Source organism: Embiotoca jacksoni, unplaced genomic scaffold (genome assembly GCF_022577435.1).
Source record: "Embiotoca jacksoni isolate LCO1_2020_lvr unplaced genomic scaffold, fEmbJac1.0.p SCAF_18, whole genome shotgun sequence".
NCBI lineage: Eukaryota > Metazoa > Chordata > Actinopteri > Embiotocidae > Embiotoca > Embiotoca jacksoni.
This window is the reverse complement of record NW_027185318.1, coordinates 4559502-4580524: the sequence shown is the minus strand read 5'-3', so window position 1 is coordinate 4580524 and position 21023 is coordinate 4559502. Positions and strand designations below refer to the sequence as shown.

The following is a 21023-nucleotide window of genomic DNA, read 5'->3' as shown; positions in this document are numbered from 1 at the left end:
CGTCTTCTTTTTTTTCTTTTTTTTCTTCTTCTCACTCTTCTCAGGCTGCCTTTTCAGATGAATATTATTCTAAGAAATCTGCTTATTCCAGCAAAAACAAGGAGAAATGCTCAGACAGGATCTTCAGTATCGGGCAAATCAAGTCAAGTTGATCCCGGACGAGTACTTTAAATATGTCAAATATGTCGACAGTTCACGAAAAGATAGGAGCCAGATACCTTCACAACAGCATTCATTTAAAAAATTGTGCTTGTCTCATTAGCCTGTCGGTGTGGTGTGGGACACATGTAGCATGTATTTTTTATTTATTTGTATTCATGAGCTGTCAGTGGGAGAGTGCTTATGCATTTTTCAAAAGGTAGTCTAAAGAATACACAAGAGGGAAATTATCAGCGGGTTTAAACATTCAGAGGATCAGCTGATGATCAATCAGCTGTGGTTCATGCAAGCTTTCTGCACCTTTGGTGAAACTGCTTAGAACAGATATAATCAATATTTCTGTATTAACATGATGACCCAACAGAGGAATATTTCCTGACTCCGCAGTCTTCAGCCCAAACACGTTTTTTTTTTTTTTTTTTTATCATCTACAGAAATACAATGCAAATGTGATATTGTAAAATAACTGGAAAAAAATACAGCTATGTAAACACAAAAGACACAACTATTCTTATATGATTGATTTTGTACATGTAGCACTGTTTCTTTCCACTGCACCCTCAATGCTTGTCAGAAGATCAGGCCATATTTGACCAGGTTTACTTTGGACATTATTACTGGCACTCGATATTTCAAAACAAAGCAACGCACTCTGTACGGACTTGATATGTAAAGTAAGACAGCCAAAACTCTGCTTTAATAATCCCTGGCGGATTGAGAGAAATAAATATTTATCTTCAGTTTTTTTTCTTACCTTTTTCCAGTAAAGCAAAACTAAAGGAAAATCCTGTAAAACATGTAAAAAATATTCCTACTTTTGTGTTACATTTCCAACATATCATGTCTTGGGTGCATCATCATGCATCACTGTACAGAAACGTATCCATGCACAGTAACTACGCTAAGATGGCAATGAAGGTCCTTTTCTGTATTTTAAACAGATAAATCTTTGTAATCGATAAACTTCTAAAACACTGATTCAAAATGTAAAGAGAAATTAAGCAGTGTGTTTTCTTCATCCTCTCCCCTCTTTATCCCAAAGACAGACCTCACTCTGCTCCTCAGACTTTATTAGTAACATTAAATTATTCTTTCACCACATTTTTGTTTTTGTTTTTCAACTCACAACTTTGTTAGTCATTGCTAGCTAGTGAAAAGGGAGCCAACTATTTACATCTGGATTTGGTGGATATCAATGGACAGTGAAAAGCAACACAACATCTCCTCGTCCTAAACCTCACATATACTCTAAAATAATTTCAACTTTAATTTGACCTTTTAATATTCTTTATCCGGCTCTTTCCAGCTCTGCACATCAGTTTGATTCATCACGTTACTTTAATGTCACTGATTGTGATTTTCAGCCATAGCTGACCTTTTTCAGATTATGCCCAATCGTCTGCTATCCGCTCACCACAAACACATAGTCACTCTGTTCTTCATCTCTCCTCTGCGTCATCTGACCCTTTTCTGGTCAGCAATCCAACGAGTAACTTATTCTTTTAATTTGGTCGAAGCTGCTGTGATGTGAAGCAGCTATCATGTGCCCTGTTGTGCCTTTTGTCCTCTTCGTCATGTGACCTACAGAGTCGACTGCATTCAGATACAAGATCACGCATAGGAGCATTTAGTGCACCGTCAGAGATGGTGGGAAGTCATTCTTTATTCAAGTGAGCTGAGCTTCTATGTGATGGTCTTGATTAAGTGATTATCCTCCTTCTTCACTTTACACGTCATGATGTGTTGATTGAGCAACACTCGGTATGAATAGGAGGTGTAGACGAGACACAAACTTTATTTCTGACTTCTTGAAGAGAACCGAAACCGTCGAGCTCGAGCCACTCCGTCCCTCTGCCCCAAACTGCTCCAGAAATAGGGCCTGTTTTTGTAAGAAGATCCATCGCAGGGATGCAGCCCTGCACCTCCCCTCCCTCCCTTCTTTCCTCCCCTCCTCCCCTCCCTTTCTTCTCCCAGTGAGACCCTGGTGGTCTGTTGGGTCTCAGAAGTGGAGAGAAGTGTCTGTTATGTGATTAGAGAGCGTGTAACTTATTTAGAGATTCAAGAAACATGATGTCTGTATTTATCCCTCATCGATTAGAATTTTGAATAGGAGCTTCGCAAGCTTATCGGAGGGGACTTTAGAATATAAGTGATGAAGCTGATGAATATTTTCCATTTAAAACGGAAGTATTTGTGCCTATTTTACATGAGGGGGAAGATTATGTTTGCATTCATGCTGAGGATGAATCTCTGCATCACAGCTGTCAAGATTTCCGATTTCATCTGGAGTGAATTGTTGCGGTTGGATTTGTCCTACATCTGAGAAACTTCATATTCACATCCGCTTGTATGAATTTCCCGTTTGATTTTGAAGTTCCTGTTTTTCCCTTGACGGAGGATATTTATTACGTAACCTTTTTTGTTCTCTCACTTTTGTCTTACTTTTACCAACTTGTGCCATCCAGACGTGTCACATGCTGATTTTGCTGCTGGTTAACTCGACAACAGTTGCGCAGTGGGGAGTGATGGATATTTGACAGAGGGAGGGAGGGGGGGCTGTAATCATGGGAGTAGTTGCTAAAATCCATCTGTCAAGCAAGCTTTAAAGGCTCCTCCCTTGGGAACAATGTGACGTGCTGTTCAGTTCAATACAAAGGCTTTCTAATACTTTTGCTCAAAATTAACCGTCTGTGTACATGGCTGTCATGTCAAACAGGTTTTTTTCACTTTCAGATTCTTACGATGAGAAGATGTTTGCAAGAACAGTGTCCATCCCTTCCCAAATCCGAGATAGGAAACATTTTATAGAATATTGCTGAGATGCTTGCTTTTGGGTGATGCCAGTATCTGCTGGGTGATTTGAGGCCGTTCAGACAACCGCGAGGGAACTACGAGAGGAGATGATGTCAGGAAGTAAAAGGATGCCAGCTGAGGCCGAACCATGTGTTAGAGGAGTCCGGGAGGGAAGGGGGGGGGGGGTATCAGGTATCACGCTGTCTTCCTCCTACAGAGCAGCACATCACTGTCGGAGGAGGAAGTCACATGTTGGCATTTCGATGTTGTTTATGCCCTCAGGCTCGTAGAAACAAGTCCCAGCTCCTGATAACCACAAAGAAAGGAAACCTCATGTATCTGCGTCTTTATGTAGCTCCTTAGTTTTCTGCCATTTCTATTGACAATATAAGTGTTTCTAAATTGTTAAGGGGAATAGCATCACACTGTATAATCTCAGTCACTTCAGCCTCCCTTTTCAATAGTAAAAGAACAATGCATCATACTTTAGGTTCATTTTACTTTTTATTTTGTGTTGTGCAGTATTATGATGCTGAGAAACCCTCTGAAAGAGGTATCATCCCAAGGTCTCAAATTGCATTCTTTTATAAAATGTGATGTAATAAATCATTTAAAAAGGTTGCAGATCACGACAAAATTAGATCAGGTAATTTCTTGCTTTTTCGTATACTAAATGATGAATTGGTAAAACAACAAAATAATCTGCAATCCTTTGTCAAATAATTGTATGTTGCAGCTGTGGGAATTTTTTTTTCATTTTTAATCTATTTGTGAATTTTTTTGGAGGCTGATTTTTCACCTGATGCCATTTGTTGTGCTGCAGTGACCGAATTATTTTGTTTTATTTCATATCATTTTAAATGAACTAAATAAATAAGATCAAATTGAACTGAGCTCTAATACCTCATCAGTCACTGAAGAACACTGCGCTTCAGTTTGCTTTTCTTGGCCTCACACCTTCAGCCTGTTAAAGTGAGTCTGGCTGCCAGAGAGTCGCTCTCTGAGGTGATGAAAGTAAAAATTAGTCGCTTCACCGGTTCACCAAGTTAACCTCACCTGCTCCCTGTCCACATCCCCTCTCCATCTGCTGCCGTTGCTGTTTCCATACTGAGGCAATTTTAACACCTTTGGGGACACGTGGTGCTCAAGTCATAACGGTAGTCGCACATAAAACATACGGCCCAACTTGTACAAAGAAGCTATGTCTCTTGAAACTGTTTCATTTGTGATGTGATTTGTGTGAACCACATAAGTCACAGGCCAAATGTGTCTTTTCAGTGAACTAAATCCCTGTTCAGCCCCGTGGTTGTGAACACCGTAATTGAATGCTTCCTGGTAGCCATGCGCTGTGACTTTCATCATCTTTTTATCCGAGCTGGAGACACGTTCACTGATCAAACACTTGTGTTTCTAACACAGCGTATCATTACCCGACGCACTGCGCACACCCTCCTGCACCGATGACTCTGAACGTTTCTCGATGCCACCACACCGCAGTAAAGGCCGCGAGGGAACGGGGAATTTTCCAGGGTTCAGTTTTTGGTTGAGATCTTGTTTATAGATTTCAAAAATGGCAACCCACCTTCAGCTCAGTGCACACAGGCTGTCAGTTTGCTTCAGTGGCAGCATGTTATTCCTAAAGTGGTAGCGTGTAGTGGTAGCTGCTGAGAGGTGTGGCTCCCCAGTGACCCCTCAGCTCACCAGGAAATTATACAGTGACTCTGTTTCATTGGTTTAATTTGATTGACCAACACTGACAGTATACAGACTGAAGCATCTGTATAATCTGATGTTTTCTGCTATTCAGTGAGCCAAAACCAAAACATCTGTTCCATTAGATTTCAAAGCTCATCGAGGCTTCTTCTACGATACTTTTTCAAAGGCTGAAGCATAATAGTGAGATTTGTACATCTATAATGTAACAGAAGCAGATATCTGTTGTTGGTAAATTTGAACACCAACAACCTTCCTATTTGTCCCAAAAAAAAAAAAAATCATGTTTTAGCTATCTGGCAAGATACATAAAAGAAAGAAATACTCCGTGTGAAAGTACACTGAACGCATGTCTACATTCCTGTACGCAGTGTCATGATATTTACCTGGACTCGTCATGTTCTCTCTTTCCTCTCCCAGTGAACAGAGTATCTGCCAGGCGCGGGCCTCAGTCATGGTCTACGACGACGCCAGTAAGAAGTGGGTGCCCATCAAGCCCGGGCAGCAGGGCTTCAGCCGCATCAACATCTACCACAACACTGCCAACAACACCTTCAGAGTGGTGGGCGTCAAACTGCAGGACCAGCAGGTGAGAGACGCGACGAAGCGATTGAGCAGCAACACACTTCTCCTGACGGGGGGGGATGTTTAGGTTTAATGCAATGTCAGCATTTAGTGCTGAGAAGTAAAAGCTCAGTGAACATATAGACCAAATACTTTGCAAATTTGCGATGTGCAAGCACAAGTTCTTGTTTTTATATTTTAAGGACATTTGATGGAGATCGCAAACCAAAATCTTTCTGAGTGAGAATTTCTTCTTGTAACAAAAAAATATGCTGTATATAGAGCAGAAATTAGTGTCTCTCCTTCTTCTGTGGTGGCTTAGGTCTTGTATGATGGTTCTAAAGTCTTAAAGAAAACTTGGGTCTTTTATCGAATATAAAACACAATGCTAATGCTCAGGATTTAGAGAGTACAAATCTTGATGTGACTCAAGTTATTTATCCTCAAAAAGAAAATGTAACGTCAAAAAATGTCACTTCAATGCCTTTTTTTTGGTCTATTTTTACTGCTGTTTTAACACTTCTTTGGTGTTATAGCAAGTTTTTGTGCTTGCAGAATAATTAAATGCCAGTTCTTATAGTGTCCTTTGATACATTGGTATGGTAGAAGTTTTAATCTCAGATTATGGAAAGTTTTAAACAATTTAAATCTCCATCCACGTCATCAGTAACGGCTGTCGAGGCGTATAAAGCTGCACCGTCCATTGAAGTGACAAGTCAGTCGATGTACAGTTTTAATTGGCTGCTTAATTTCCTTTCCTCCATCGAAGGTGGTGATCAACTACTCCATAGTGAAGGGCCTGAAATACAACCAGGCCACCCCGACCTTCCATCAGTGGCGTGACGCTCGGCAGGTCTATGGGCTGAACTTTGCCAGTAAGGAGGAGGCCACCACCTTCTCCAACGCCATGCTGTTCGCCCTCAATGTCCTCAGCTCCCCCGACAGTGGAGGTAAGCACCTTTATGGACTAAAGGTATTTTATTGTTATTTTAATACCTACTTTTGACCACTATTATATCTCACAGCTTCTTTTTATTATCACCGTTTTCTACAAAGCACAAAGCATTGTGTTTTATTTCTAGGCAGGCCGAGGATATTTTAAGACATTTTCTGAATGGTTCATTTCGATAAGAGATGACATTTTTGCAATTGTTACACCTGCTATGTTTTTCAGTGAAACCTCACAGGAATTTCGGGTCAAATTACTATCAGTTGTCGACAGCTGTCATCTATAATCAACTGAAATCAGTTTTTTTGTCTCAAAATAATGTCAGGTAACCACATCGATCCGCCTGATCCACGTAGGTTTCAGTTTGTTTGTTGTCTTTAAAATGTGTTTTTGCTCGTCATAACATGTTAAAAAGGATGCACACAGACAGCATGTTGAAGATACGATGCATTTAAACAGTACATTAATCAAAATAGATGAATACACTATTTCCACATTCAAAATCACTGCAATTTTCAAAGCCGATGAGATGTCACTGTTAAACTAAGCTCTACTACACCCTGCTGGTTCATAAAGTGTACTGCAGCTACACAGTTGATACTCAACCAAACAATAACAATATCAGGGGATAGTTGGTTGCTGACTAAAATGTGTCCTATAGGTAAGGATTTTTTTATTTATTTTTATTTTTAAGGAGTGGGGTATTTTCATTGCAGTGTACTACTTTCCAGCAGAAGTAAAAAACAAAAAAACAAAAAACAGAACAACTCTGCATATGTGGTTAAATGAGCAAATCTGTAATTTTTTTCAACAATGATAGATGATAGTGAAAAAAATTCTGTTGATACCCTGAACTGTGCTTGAGGCTAAATTCACACCTACTCCTGGTTTACTAAATAGCTTCTGACCGTCTCTGGTTACAAGCTACTTATAAGCTCTGCATGTGTGTGTGTGTGTGTGTGTGTGTGTGTGTGTGTGTGTGTGTGTGTGTGTGTGTGTGTGTGTGTGTGTGTGTGTGTACGAGAGAGAATATATCTGTGTGTGTTTAACTGCGGTGTCATCCCATACCATCTCATCCTTGTGACCCTCCTATTAGTGGCCAAAATATCCCGTGCGGTGCCTTAGTGTCGTACCCCATCTTGCTCACATGGCAGCTCTCCTTTTTTTGGGTGCATTTGGATGCGAGATCATCGGCCTGGTCATGCAAGGTGTGTTTGTGGGGAACCGTGGCTTACTTGCTTTAACTCCTCCCCTATGCTACTCCTCGTTGAAAGAAGTCGCACCGATCCCCCTGTATAGTCTGATCATTACTCGGCTGTGGAAGTAGGGAAATTAGGTTATTTTCCCACCATGCTCCTGACTCCGGAGATTTCACCTGGCATCCTGAGACAGGTTTCGTCGGCCATTATCGTCCTCAGTAAGTGTCGTGCTGTAGAAAAATAGATCCACCTTGCATGTATTCCATGACAACGGACTGCTCAGCAGATGGAGGGAAGTTGAGCAGTAACCATTTCCTTCAGTAACAGTTTGGGTGTGTAGGTGATTGTGCAGTAGAAATAAGTCATGAGTTACTTCTACTAAGCTTGAGTGTTTCCATTTTTTTTTCTACCTTATACTTCCTCTCAACTATATTTCATATTAAATATTGTACTTTTTATTCCTCTACTTTTACCTGACACCTGTAGTTACTTTTCAGATAAAACAAATGCATAAAAAAACAAACTCAGATAAGATAAATTAGCTCGTAACATAAACCAGTGGTTCAAAACCTTTGTGGCCTTTGAAAGTCTTACCAATAAAGCAGTGTTTGAGTTTTAGATGTCTTTGAGTTGTTAAAGATTTCACCTCTAAATGTCTCAGATGGACTCAGTTAAATAACGTTGTGGCTCATAATTTTATTCAATATTTTACATAGAAAGATAAGCACAGATTTGCTTTGTAGAACTTAGTTTCTTTCTTAACTTCTCCCCAGCGAGTCACTGACAGTTCCTCAGATTTATTTTGTCACCCATTAGAGGGGTCAGCTTCTTTTGGACTGGACCAACTTACCAAAGTGAATATAAAGAAGTTAAATATAGTTGTTAAAAGTAGCTTTGTCTTGACCAGTTACAACAATAAAATGCTACATATACTTTGGCAGATTGTGATTGCAGGAGTTTCTCTTGTAACGGGGTATTTTTTACATTGTTGTATTGGTACTTTTTAAAGGAGCAGTGTTTAGGATTCAGCCGCATCTAGTAGTGAGGCTGCAGATTGCAAACAACTGAACAAGTGACCTCTCGCATCACCTTCGCCTTCCAAGCGTGTAAGAGGAATTATGTTGGCCGTGAATCTCGTGGAAAATATGGGAGGCCCTTTGTAGAGCCGGTGTTTGGTTTGTCCCTTCTGGGCTGCTGTATAAACACGACAGTACAACATGGCAAGCTCTGCAGAATGGGACCTACTCCCTATGCACATATAAAGGGCTAATTGTAAGATAACAAAAACGCAACAATTCTTAGCTTCAGGTGACAGATGAAAACATAATTCTGAATATATTTAATATCATTTCTGACAATAGATCCTCCTGAACACACACGGGACCTTTTAAAGGATTTATTTAGATAAGTAAATTGCCGCTACTGGTTGCCTATGTAGTTAAATATTTAGACTGCTGCCAATCTGTGATCGCAATCTCAGCGCCTCCTTGATTTCAATGAAGAACACTATTAACAGGTGTCTCGAACGGCACACTGATAGAGACGTTGTCGTACACGTCAGGAAACGGGAAAGAGAGCCTGAAAAGACTTGTAGTAGAACACATCCATCCAGATCAGGAGATCTACCTTCACCGTTGTTATTTGTGATGAACTGATATCAGTTTCTACTTCAGTTGCTGAGACGGGTAAACCCAAGCTGGCAGCCTTGTTGTTTTTTTTCTAAAAGTACAAATCGGAGTCGGAGAAGACTTCAAGATAAGTCATTTTTAGCGAAGGTGGCAAATTGATCATGTCCATCTCCCTCCATGGCTGCTTTTCATCACCTTTTAATCATCTATGTGATTAAAGAAAGAATGACAGAGTACAGGAGGCACAATTTAATTTTCTTTGATTACATTAAGATAACCCCCCCCCCCCCCCCACACACACACACACACACACACACACACACACACACACACACACAAAAACACAAACACACACACACACACAAAAACACACACACACACACACACACACACACACACACACACACACACAAAAACACACACAAACACACACACACACCTTGGTCTTCTGGGCTCGGGAATAATGCTTACAAGTCTAATCAGGCCCTTTTTGTCCGCTGGGCTTCCTGTTCTTCCTTGACCTTCACCATGGCAACAGCCACAGACCATACATCATATCAGCAGTGGAAACGCACCACCCCCCCCCCCCCCCAACCACACACACACACACCCACACGGACACACATGCAGCGTAGTTAAGTGTCTCTTTGACATCTCCCTCTTTACTTTCTGCAGAAGGGTGGTGAAGGTTCGATATTGTGTTAATTGGGTTGTGTTCAAAGACTAAATCCCTCAAGTCTCCTAAAGAAAACATGCTGTAGTCGTTGGTACATGCAGTTCAAAGAGCCATTCTTCTGTCACCCGGCTACTCTCTCTTCCTATTCATTCAGATAAGAGCTCATATTATTAGCATTTCAGGTTTTCTAAATTAGGCCTGATCAAAGAAAAGAGCTTTTTACAGAGCTCCTCTCACAGAGACAGGGTGTGTTTCTTTGCTTTTGACCCTTTAAATATTTGCTCAACCCTCTGAATGTTTACTAAATTTAATGTGCAGCTCCCAGCAGAGCGGATAATTACCATTAGCTAACAAGCAGAGTTCAGTGGAGTGTCAGGGGTGGAAGGAGGCACGGCATCTTCAAGGCGTCGCTTCTTTATTGTGTGCTTTTTATTCTACGAGCACAACAACCAGGTCAGCTGTGGCACAATAAATCAACATTTGTCATTAGCGACAAACCAGCATGTAAAATGCTTATTCACGTACTACATTAATCACTACACACTGAGAGTTTGAGGGAGAAGTCATTTTTATATAAATAACCACACTTGTTAACCTGGACTTCTTTTAGTTTCACCTCTCATCTGAAAGTCCTCTTTAGTTCACTGTTTAGTTCAGCTCTGTTCAGGAGTGAAGAAGCCTTTCGGATGAGAGGCGAAACATCTTCAGGACAGTAAAAGAAGTCCAGTTGCCTTTGGATAAAACTTAGATGAAATCTCGAGTAAATAGATTACTTTTTGTTTGTTTTTCAGATATATCTGTACTGTTGTTTTATTCACCTGTAAAGCACAAAGTCAATTGCACTAACCCGTAAAAGATGTTCCATCAAATAAAGTTGAAAGGTTTTGATTTATTTACATTTCACACAACTAAATATTCAAGAAAGTAAGTAAAAGGTTTAAAGCAAAAGGACTCCCTTTTTTGTAAAAAAAAAAAAAAAAAAACGCTGACTAATCAAAACACAGAAGGTGCTGAGGAAAACCGCACATTGAATTAGGTTCAAAAAGGCCAAAACAGTTCAATGTTTTGACTTTATCACATGAAGTTAGAATCTGTGATCCACACTGAGCTTGTCACCGCTTGGCCCTGCCTCTTGTTGACTGCCCCCATCACCCCGCCCACCGCCCGCATGCTCCAGACGCAGCGAACAGAAATATCACCCATGGGTGATCTTGATGTCACAGTGGGCTTTGAGGTTTTAATGCCTGGTATTCTGGTGATATGTGATAAGCGTTCTTCCTGCTGCTCCTCGTTAATAGCCGCTCCAGTGGGGGAGGCGGGGAGGAGGAAGACTGCTGCAAAGTGCTAAACTGAGCTCATCACATGGCTGATGTTGATTATTCAACACCAGCTGTGGGCACGCAGCCCGTCCTGAGGTAACTTCATTAAACACTGCTGACGTAGTGAAAGATATGTTAACTTTTATAGGGAGGATTTTATGGCTCACCTGCGTCCAACTGAGTGCAATATGTTTTTGATTTAATTTGGGGACCCCATCACATTTGTGTGAAATTGTCCTGCCATGTTCCTAGGGTTCCTGTTTGCTCCCTTCTCTGAGGTTTACAGTTGAAATTCCTGTGGCGAGCAACATGTTGAGGAAATTACATTATAAACAGTTGCAGGCTCTCCAGGGCAAAGTCACAGTACCTCACATGATGCCTGCTGCTGTCCGTTTATCAAGCTTCTCTTCCTGCACTCACTATGGAGACTGTTTCATATGAGATTATTATTATTTTTAGGGCTTGTTCCCATATGGAAATGTCTCTCAAAGTTACTCTCACACGTGTTACATATCTGAGGACTGAAAGATGTGTTTGTTTCTGTCTCTGTGGTGCAGTCATAAATAGTTTTTTGGTTTGTAATGCAATAAAAGGTGATACTCTGCACCTCAGGGCAAATATTGTATCATTTATTTGATCTATCAAAAAGTAAAAAAGGTTTATACATAACAGATGTGGATTAATTGTGTGGATTGATACTTGTTTTGTTGTTTTTATGTGGTTGATTTTTATTTTTTTTTCACATTTTGTGTGTTTCAGGTCCGGTTGTTCAGCGCCAAAATGGGCCCTCTTCAGAAGAAAACGAAGCACAGAGGAGGTATGATTTCTAATAGGAGCACATGCAAAAGTATAAAAAGCAAGTGAAACAATGCATTTTAGGGCATTGAGACATTATAATTTAACAGGGTAAAAAATGTGACTGAAAGATATCACCATGAAAAATGTTATGTAATTCTACACTAATTATATGTTTTCTGAAATGTTATGTATAAATATGTAAATGAGGCTTTATCTATTCTAATATACACTGATTTGCATAACTATCCAGAACAGTATTCTGAAATTTGGATAAAGCCAGGGTCAATATACTTGTTTCATTTTGTTGAACTATTACAGTTAAAGGATTTGATAGAGAGGATTATGGGTACTGCTTTTTATCTCTCAGCCAGAAATCTCCACTTCAGTAGCCTGTACATACACCAAACTTTCCACTTGTATTCATAACTCTTTTCTGAAGGGTTTTACTGAAGGGTTTTGGTCATATATAAACCACAGCCTGATTTATATAACATTTTATAGATGCTAACTTGGTATATTTAGGAAAAATCCACAGATGTAAATACACAAAGTTCGATGCAATAAACAATCTAATGTGGAAGTTTTATTTTCTCTAGTCTGAAAGAAGACGTGTTATGAAAGTAAAAGAACCCAAAATCTAAAAATTGACTTGAGCGTGAACACAGTGGTTTTGCCTGCAGTGTCGATGTGTTCAATGATGTTGTTTTGCATATTTGTTTTACACATCTCTTGAAAACTTGACTGAACCCCTGACTCATCCCCGGGTCCGTTGGTTCCTGCTGAATATGTTCATAACCTTTAATGTTCTGATCATATAACCACTGATGATAGTGTTATAACCACAGCCAAGCCACACGAGTCCTGATTTATTCAAACAAACATTAAAAATTACCGCTTCCAAGAGCAGTGACATCCGTGCACTTGATAGGATGATGGAGCAACATCAGATGCAGGCGCACAAGGAGAGGGAGCGACGGACGTCAGGATCAGGTGAGGTTTAAACAAACACACCCACACCTGGCTATATAAACACAAATTCTCTCACACGCACTCTCTCGTGCGTGCACACAAACAAGCTGCTCCGGAGACCAAAAATGCATTAAAAGGAGCACATCATGTGCTCCTAGCTGCAAAAACATTGGAGACAAAATGTTCAAGAAGAAACCTCGCAGCGTACTCCAGCTGTCAATAAACAACTGTGTCTGCTTTGTTTTTTTGTCATTTTTAAATGAGGGGAGTTATCTGTATGGGTCGGGCAAAGCACGCTTTGTTTTCCCAAGGCAAACAGGTGGTTTCATCATTAATAAATACCAGACATTCCCTACCCTGATACATCAGGTTCCTGAAGGTAAACAGGCTTCCCCCAGTGTGGTTTGTGTTAGTGTTTCCCGTCTTAGTTTCAACCACAACTCCCCAGTCTTGTATGCCTTTATGCTTTTTTATCCATGCACACATATAAATGTTCAAGTCTGCCTTTAAATATACATACAGACTTAAACATCCTCCTTTGTCCCTGGTGTCACCGGCAATATCAGTACCTCCCTGTCCCTGCAACATGCTCTACTGCCATCTCTTTCTTCCAGCTACTGTTGGGGGGGAAATGCCATATGCTTTCTGATCATGGCTCAATCATGTTGCATTCTGCTGCTTGTTCTTTTTATGATATTTTGATTCTTTCTTATTTGCTATTGGCTTCTGTTTTTTGGACTGCTCCTGATTTTCTCATCTTTACTTGCTTGGTTGCTCAGTTGGTTGCTTTTCATTATTCTCACGTTTTTCTCTTTTCTGTTTTCCTTTGTTTGTTGCCCTCCTTCGTCCTCTTCTTCGTCTGCATCTCCTCTTCCTCTCTCTCTCTACCTCTCTCTCTCTCTCTCTCTCTCTCTCTCTCTCTCTCTCTCTCTCTCTGTCTTTCTCTCTTTGCCCGTCCCAGTCGTTTCCACTCTCCAATATAAAGTCTCCACCCACCCAGACACTCCTCCCGAGTACAGACAGTACAGAGCTAGCACACTGCCACCCTCCTACGTCCGCGTGGCCTCCTCCTCCTCTCCTCCCTCCTCCGCCTCCATCCCTCTCTCTCAGGAGAAAGAGGCGGGGGCTGCTAGGGACAAGGCCCAGCTCTCCTCCCAGCTCTCCACCTCGCTCGCCTCAGCCTTTTCCCCAGTCCAGGCAGGAGTGACCACCCAGGGCCGACAGGTCCGTCAGATCCCCCTGTCTCCTCCCACAGCAGCCCGCCACCTACTCCTGCAGCAACAGCAGCAGCAAGACATGATGCTCCCCCCTAAACATGGCACTTGGTCTGCCTCTCACTTGCAGCAAATGTACGCCCAGTACGCCCAGTTGCCCCCCTCCGCCTCCCCTCCAGTAATGATGGCCATGCCCGTGAAGCAGGTCTTGCCCCCGCAGCCTGTCATCCCGGTGGCCCACCCCCTCCCACCTGTAAGCACTAGGATGAAGCCCCCAGCTCTTGATCCTAGCGCCATGACGGGCCCTCACCACCAGTACCCCCCAGCACCAGCCCCACCCCCACCCTCACTCCAATGGCCAGCCCGACGACTCCTACTCTCCTCACTCGCACCATCTGCCACTCACTCCGCAGTACTGCGAGGCCGTCCCACTGCCTCCCCTGATAGGTCAGACAGCCCAAGGCCCCACCCCCAGCCACCCGCCCCAGTACCCATCCACCTTCCACCCTCAGCAGCATCAGCAGCAACAACAACAACAGCAGCAGCAGGTGTACCACCAACAGGCCCAGCCCCCCACCACCACTTCCACCTCCTCGCCCCCCTCTTACACTGCCATGTCTGACGGGGGCTCGCCCAAGAAGACCCCCTCCCCTGTCCCCCAGCCGGCCCCCATGGCCAGCAGCAGTAAGTATGAGGAGGAGAGAGGAGGAGGTAGTCTCTCAGCAGAGGGATGTTACATGTGTGTGAATGTGTATGTGTAGGATGGCTCATATGTGCAGGGGAGTGTAGTTTGACTCTAATGAACATGTTTGTCAAAAACACACAATACATCTGCACTTAAAGCCCATAAACACCCAGAGTCCACCTACTTTGGAGTTTTCCCTTACGTTGTCTGATCAGACCTCTTCTCAGGACTCTCAGGGCATGAACACTGCTTGATGTCTCACACCTCCAGGGTGAGACCCACAGTGCTGTGCAATCATTTTAGGCACTAAAAGTAAAGTGAGTATGTTTTAAAAAGTAATGACACGAGTAGTTTTGTTTTTGTTTTTTTTGGCAGCTTCATGCAAAGTGCAGACATTTTTTTGCCTGTTAAACCAGTTCTCCTCGCACAGTCTCCAGGCAGGTATGCTGTCCTAAACATCTTGCCACAGTTCGTCTGTGGATTTAGGTCGTCTCCGTTCCTCATATTATCCCTGACTGACTGAGATCAGGATTCTGTGCAGATCACACCATCTGCTGCAGGACTCCATCTTCTTCTTGTCACTGAAATTCCCCATGTCCCTGGCTCTAAGTTTGGGCTTGTTGTCGTGCTGTAGGACCAATCAGAGGCGTCCCTTATGGTATTGTATGATGCGACGTAGGAAATTAAGGGCAGCCAAATGCAAAAATGCTCCAAGAAATCTCGTTTAGCCCCTAAAAACTGTTGTCGAGGGGCAGAAATTGCCCACAAGATTGTAAATTATATTTACAATTATAGACCAGTATCCCAATCTAACGTAAAGGCATCATTTTATATAACTGACACTCATTCAAACAGCACTGTTAAACAACAACATCAAACTGCACACTACTTACAAATGTAACTCTGTTACAATATTGGGCAGAGACCAGACCACCTGCAGTGATGACGTTTTTAGTTTATCTATTACTTTATGCATAATGCTTATTAAAAGCTAAGGAAAGCATAAATTGTAGAATTGTCTCCTGCTTGCTCTCACACATGCAGATGGTATTCTGCACACAAGTATGATTGCAAACGTTTCTTTGGAACAGCGATGTCATCCTTTTGATTAACACACTGTATGAATGCATTTTCATCGGGACCCAGTTCACATTAAAAACAGTGACTTTATGCACTAATCAGGCTTCCTTGGACAGTCGGAACAAAAGTTGACCCTTAAATATTTTTTTAATTTCCCTACACTGGCGTGATGGATATAAATCTAAACCTTTAGGGTGACTAAAACGTTTGCACAGTACTTTTGGAGATCAGTTTTATTAAAAGCTCCAACCAACTTCAGCCTGATTAGATGTCAAATTAGCCAGACAAACTAACAAACCTCTGTAGGTGTGTAGAGACTTTAAAACAAATGACAGACTGTTTAAACAGTGTAGAGCTCATTACCTTTTTTTTTTTAATCAAGGGTTCTCCTATTTTAGCACAATGAACCTTTTGACATGAAGTTGTAGAAAAAGCAAAGGTGTCACTAATAGTACAAATAATGGGTCTATTTTATTTCCCACTGAGTCACAGCAGTGATACAACAATCTCAGGACCCTGAGTTTGAAATGGCTGCACAGAATTCAGACATCATTGATTATTATTCACACCAAAGCTTTTCCTTCTGCGACATGTCAAAATGTGTTCAGTAAAAACTGATGGCTGTGACTGTAAACCCGCAGGCACAGTGCAGGTAATCCTTACCTGTCAAATTCATCTCTGCGGGTGTTTCCCTTGCTGTGCTTGACTTTATCTAAGCCAGATATTAAATATGGTGGCTTTCTTTAAGTTTTACTAAACAGATGTGATGACCTAAGCATGTTTCAAGTCAATACCATTTGATTTCAATCTTGAATTGAATGGATTTTAACCAGTGGTTGCAGGAAAACTAAAAACACTAACTTTTAACCAATTTGCAAACTGTTCATCGTCAGTTAGTCTGCCAAATAACCAATAAACTCTCCTCATGAATAAGCAGTTGTTTGCTATACACTGAGAGTGTGTATGACACTATTCCTCAGACGGTCCTCAAACATCCTTCCAAAGGGGTAAAGACTAGAAATAAAACCCATGCAGCCATTAACCAAGCTCTAACTTTGCCCCTCCCAGGCCCTCCTGTTTCTGCAGGTCACCCATCGATGCTCTCTGTGGCGCCTCCTCCAGCTGCAATACCACCACCTATGGCTGGTCCTCCAGCCCCACCGCCACCACCCCGGTCCACCACCCCCAATGGCAGTGCCCCCACCCATGCCCCCTCCACTGCCCACAGGTGGAGGGCCTCCCGGGGGCCCGCCTGGGGCCCAACACCAACCCTCAGGACTGGCTGCAGCACTGGCTGGAGCCAAACTACGTAAAGTACATAGGGTGAGCTTCCCTGGTTGAGTGTCAGGAGGTATAGATCCAGTCTTTCTGGTTTCATGTTTGGTTTTTTGTGTGTGTGTGTTTTGGTGGCAGGGGTCCAGATAACCCCACAGCTAAAAAAAAAAAAAAAAATGTATCCAGAAGAAACCCAATTTATCATGTGTTCTTCAGGATGAGAGCAGCCCACCAGGGTCTAGTGGCAAAAGTGACTCCAACCGGTCTAGTGGTGGCAGTGGTGGTGGTGGGGAGGGACTGATGCAGGAAATGAATGCCTTACTAGCTCGCAGGTAAAACACCGACAAAAACACATCCTTCACCTTTTGTTTTCCTGGTTCCGCTTTACTAGCAGTAAATTATTATTTAGTTCCCTTCATGGTATTTATTCATTTTTCTGTAGTAGTTACTAAATAATCTGGACGTGAATCTCACTGGTGCTCGTGTCTTTACTCTCTCCTCTCTCTCTTAGACGAAAAGCTTCTGAGAAACCCGATGAAGTAAGTCTTGTGCCTTTATTGTCGAGAGTTCAATACGAAGATTGATACCAATCTCATGTCTGTCTGTTAGATAGGAGATGGTTAGTTGAGTTTAGCATACAGGCAGCGGGAAACAATAGGTTGTAGTTTTACAGGTGGGGCGTCGTGTTCTGGACTCTTTCCTAGTGGATTTAACAATTCGGTTTTTCTATTACAACTCAACAAACAAGCTATTATGTGTTATTTATTTGGTGACCTTTAAACCTAACTGACTATTGACAGTGGATTTATATTTGGTGCAGACATGAGTGGTATGAATCTTGGCTAAAAAATGTTGAACTAGTCCTTTTAAGGTGGTATTTGAAATACAACCCCTCTGAAAAACTTACAGTAAAGTTGATTGACCATAAAAAAAATAAAAAAATGTAAAGCATCCATTTCTGTCTCCCCTGCAGGATGACTCTAGCGGTCGGGGGCCAGGTCATCAGAACTCAACAGGTACAGACCAGCTTCCTCTCCAGAATATATTGTATAGCACAGCTGGTACATTAGTTCCATAAAATTACAGCTTTTAAGGTATACTCTTTGTCATAGCCAAGTTGTTTCATCGTATGCGATTTATTCTTTCCTCCTTTCTAGATGCTGTAAGGAAGCCATGGGAACGATCCAACTCTGCAGAAAAGTCCTCGCTGGTGTCCAGGTCTGCAGATAAGAGGAGGAGGAGTAAAGGGATTGTGGTCTTAATATGAAATAGATACCAATCTTCTAGCGTTAACCACAGGGATTTATGCAAAACTCTGTTGTAATAGTGCAAGCAATGAAATAGTGATTATAAGAAGAAGTCTAATTTGTTTAGACAAACAAGTCCCTTAAATATTTTGTCCCTTATATTCCACTGAAAACCATTTTTATTCATCTTTTTGCATTTCAGAGTGAGACCCATCGGCAGCACTAGTGAATCAGACACAGAATTTGACAGGATGAAACAGGTTGGTGTAATTCTCCAGCATGTTATATTATTTGAAGGATTTTATTGGTTTTATTCACCCTGTTAAATTGAAAAGAAACTCACAAGCAGGTCTTAATTGTTTGTATATTTTCGTTCTGCAGGAAATTTTGGATGAAGTTGTTCGTGAGTTGCATAAGGTGAAAGATGAAATCATTAATGGTAAGCAATGCAGTGCTTGTCAAGTTCACTGCAGTACCCAGTCGTGCAATATGTTTAATAGTTAATCTTTTCCACACACGAGGTTTTACAACTATCTGCCAATAAAATCTGTTTATTCTTAAATTCTACCATCAAAGCTTGCTGACATCATCAGTATGAACAAACATAAAGGCCTCGTTCTTTTCCTGCAGCCATCAGACAAGAAATCGGCAGAATCAGTACATCCTAATCCCATCTGAGTGTGCAGATGGAGGCGAAGGAGGAGAGCAACAGGAGGAGCTGGAAAGAGGATGGACATGCAGATGCACAGACACGAGGGCCGGGGAATGTTCTCTCAATGTTTCTGTGACCTCGCGATGCCACGATGCAAGTTGCAGAGATGTTGTGCCAACATTTAAGTCTGCTGGACAGCAAAGATGGAAGAAAGAAATGGAGATAAGAGATCAAGGATTATTGTAAAGGAGAAGCAGAGGAAACAGAAGGATGGATAAAGACAGACGGACGCACGGACGGACTGATAAACTCAAACAGAGGATGAAAAGTGAACTAAAAGACAAAGTGATGAATGGAGAGACATTTGTGCTGAGTTTGGTGTTGTGGTCCTCTCTGTGCACCTAGACTCAGTCAGCCCAGTGTTGCAACTCTTTGTTCTCTGTTCAGTCCAAGTCTTAAGAAGAAAATATTTTTGTTTTCTAAGTTTTTACTGTTTTATTATTTAAAAACTGTGGTGATGATGATGTTGATGACAATGAGTATTTTATTGATATTATAGAAGGACAAAGGAATCTTGCACACCATTTATGTCAGCCTTTTATATTTTTTATTATTTTTGTTTAGTTTATCTTGAACTATTTGATGAAAACAAGCACAATATGGGCATCATGGTGCTGCAGACTCACCTGCTGTGGACTGGCATATTGAAAAAAAACGGACTTTTTATGACCTTGCTCATACTGGTGTTGTATGTCTAATCTTTTCTCTCCAGAACTCATGAAAAGCATTCATGTTTAAACTACAATTAGCTGTTCAGTTCAATCTTTCCTCCTCATCCGAAGCATAACGCAAATGACCACGCATACAAACAGTCTGCTACAACTCCAGTGTGACCGAGGTACACCATTCTCTCTATATCCGTTCAGATGTGTGAGATCATTGAAACTTGGGGATCATTCACAAAACAGGCCGATAACTGTAAATGTGCCACCTGGTTTTACCTAGATATAAAACAATGTAGTATATTAGTCACCCTATGCTTTGTGAACCTCCCAAGTATGCATGAAACCCCCTCCGTCTCTATGAATTTGTTTTTCTTTATTTGGTCTAATAAAAAAAATAAAAAATAAAAAAACATAGAAACGGTGGTACATTTATTATAGTGGTTTGTTTCTATGAAGGTTCCCCTTTTCTATATATGGGATGTTGAACTTGATAATGGTAATAATGTGGGAAAAAAATAAAGGGGGTTGCAATGGCAATATGCAAATCTTACCTAGATAAGAATGTGCAGAAGGTGAATGGTAGGCCAATGTGATGGTAGCTAAATGTGTCTTTGCAGGAAGGATTTGGATGAATATCAGTTGTTGCATTCTATCCACTCTGTCCGCTCTCAACTACGTTCTGATTTAAAAGCTGAAAGTAAATTCATTCAAGCAAAAACAACACGTGTCAACCCTTTACGTTACATCCTGGTGTGTGTGTGTGTGTGTGTGTGTGTGTGTGTCGAGAGAGAGAGAGAGAGCAAGGGTCTCTTGAGTTTTGTTATGCGTTGGAAGGTCAAATGTTTTTACCTCAGTATTTTATTGATATTTAGGCATATTTTAATCATGTTTTGGGTAAAAGAAACGGTCACATCTGAGTCCCGCAAACCGTCAAGAAATGAACGCACTCAACCACACTCCTTTATAGCAGTTTCTGCTCATAAAGACTTTTTTAATATAATACATTCATTTAAATAGAAACATGAATCACAATCATGCGTATCAATTCACACAAACATGAAGTTGTACACACAATGAGTGGACAAAATAACAACCACTGTACAATATAGCAGCCCTGCCGTATGTATGCAATTGTAATATTTGTATTCAGAAGTGAGACGTGTTGATTTGCTGTTTGCGGTGTCTTGTGACCACTGGTCATCGATGCTAATCTTGTCTTTTTGTTCTGATTACAGTGTGCGATTCCAAAGTAAGGAAACCCATTTTCATGACCTGTCTGTATTTGAATTTGAAATGTGCACATTAATTTGCCATGTAGAAACCCTATGAGTAAAAGACTGGTTAGATGAGAACATGTTATTAAGTTTATGTACAGTGA

At 41.4% G+C, this 21023-nt stretch overlaps 1 protein-coding gene across 1 annotated transcript; it reads left to right on the top strand.

Moving 5' to 3' along the window:
• Positions 1–5062: 5062 nt before the first annotated feature.
• On the top strand, positions 5063–20997 carry evla (Enah/Vasp-like a). The gene is given in 15 exon segments (XM_069152273.1): positions 5063–5254; positions 5999–6179; positions 11760–11817; positions 12727–12788; positions 13729–14303; positions 14305–14665; positions 16815–16914; positions 16916–17069; positions 17238–17353; positions 17533–17560; positions 17995–18037; positions 18179–18239; positions 18471–18528; positions 18650–18707; positions 18899–20997. Coding segments are annotated over 15 exon segments (2085 nt in total). The 3' UTR covers positions 18937–20997.
• Positions 20998–21023: the final 26 nt, after the last annotated feature.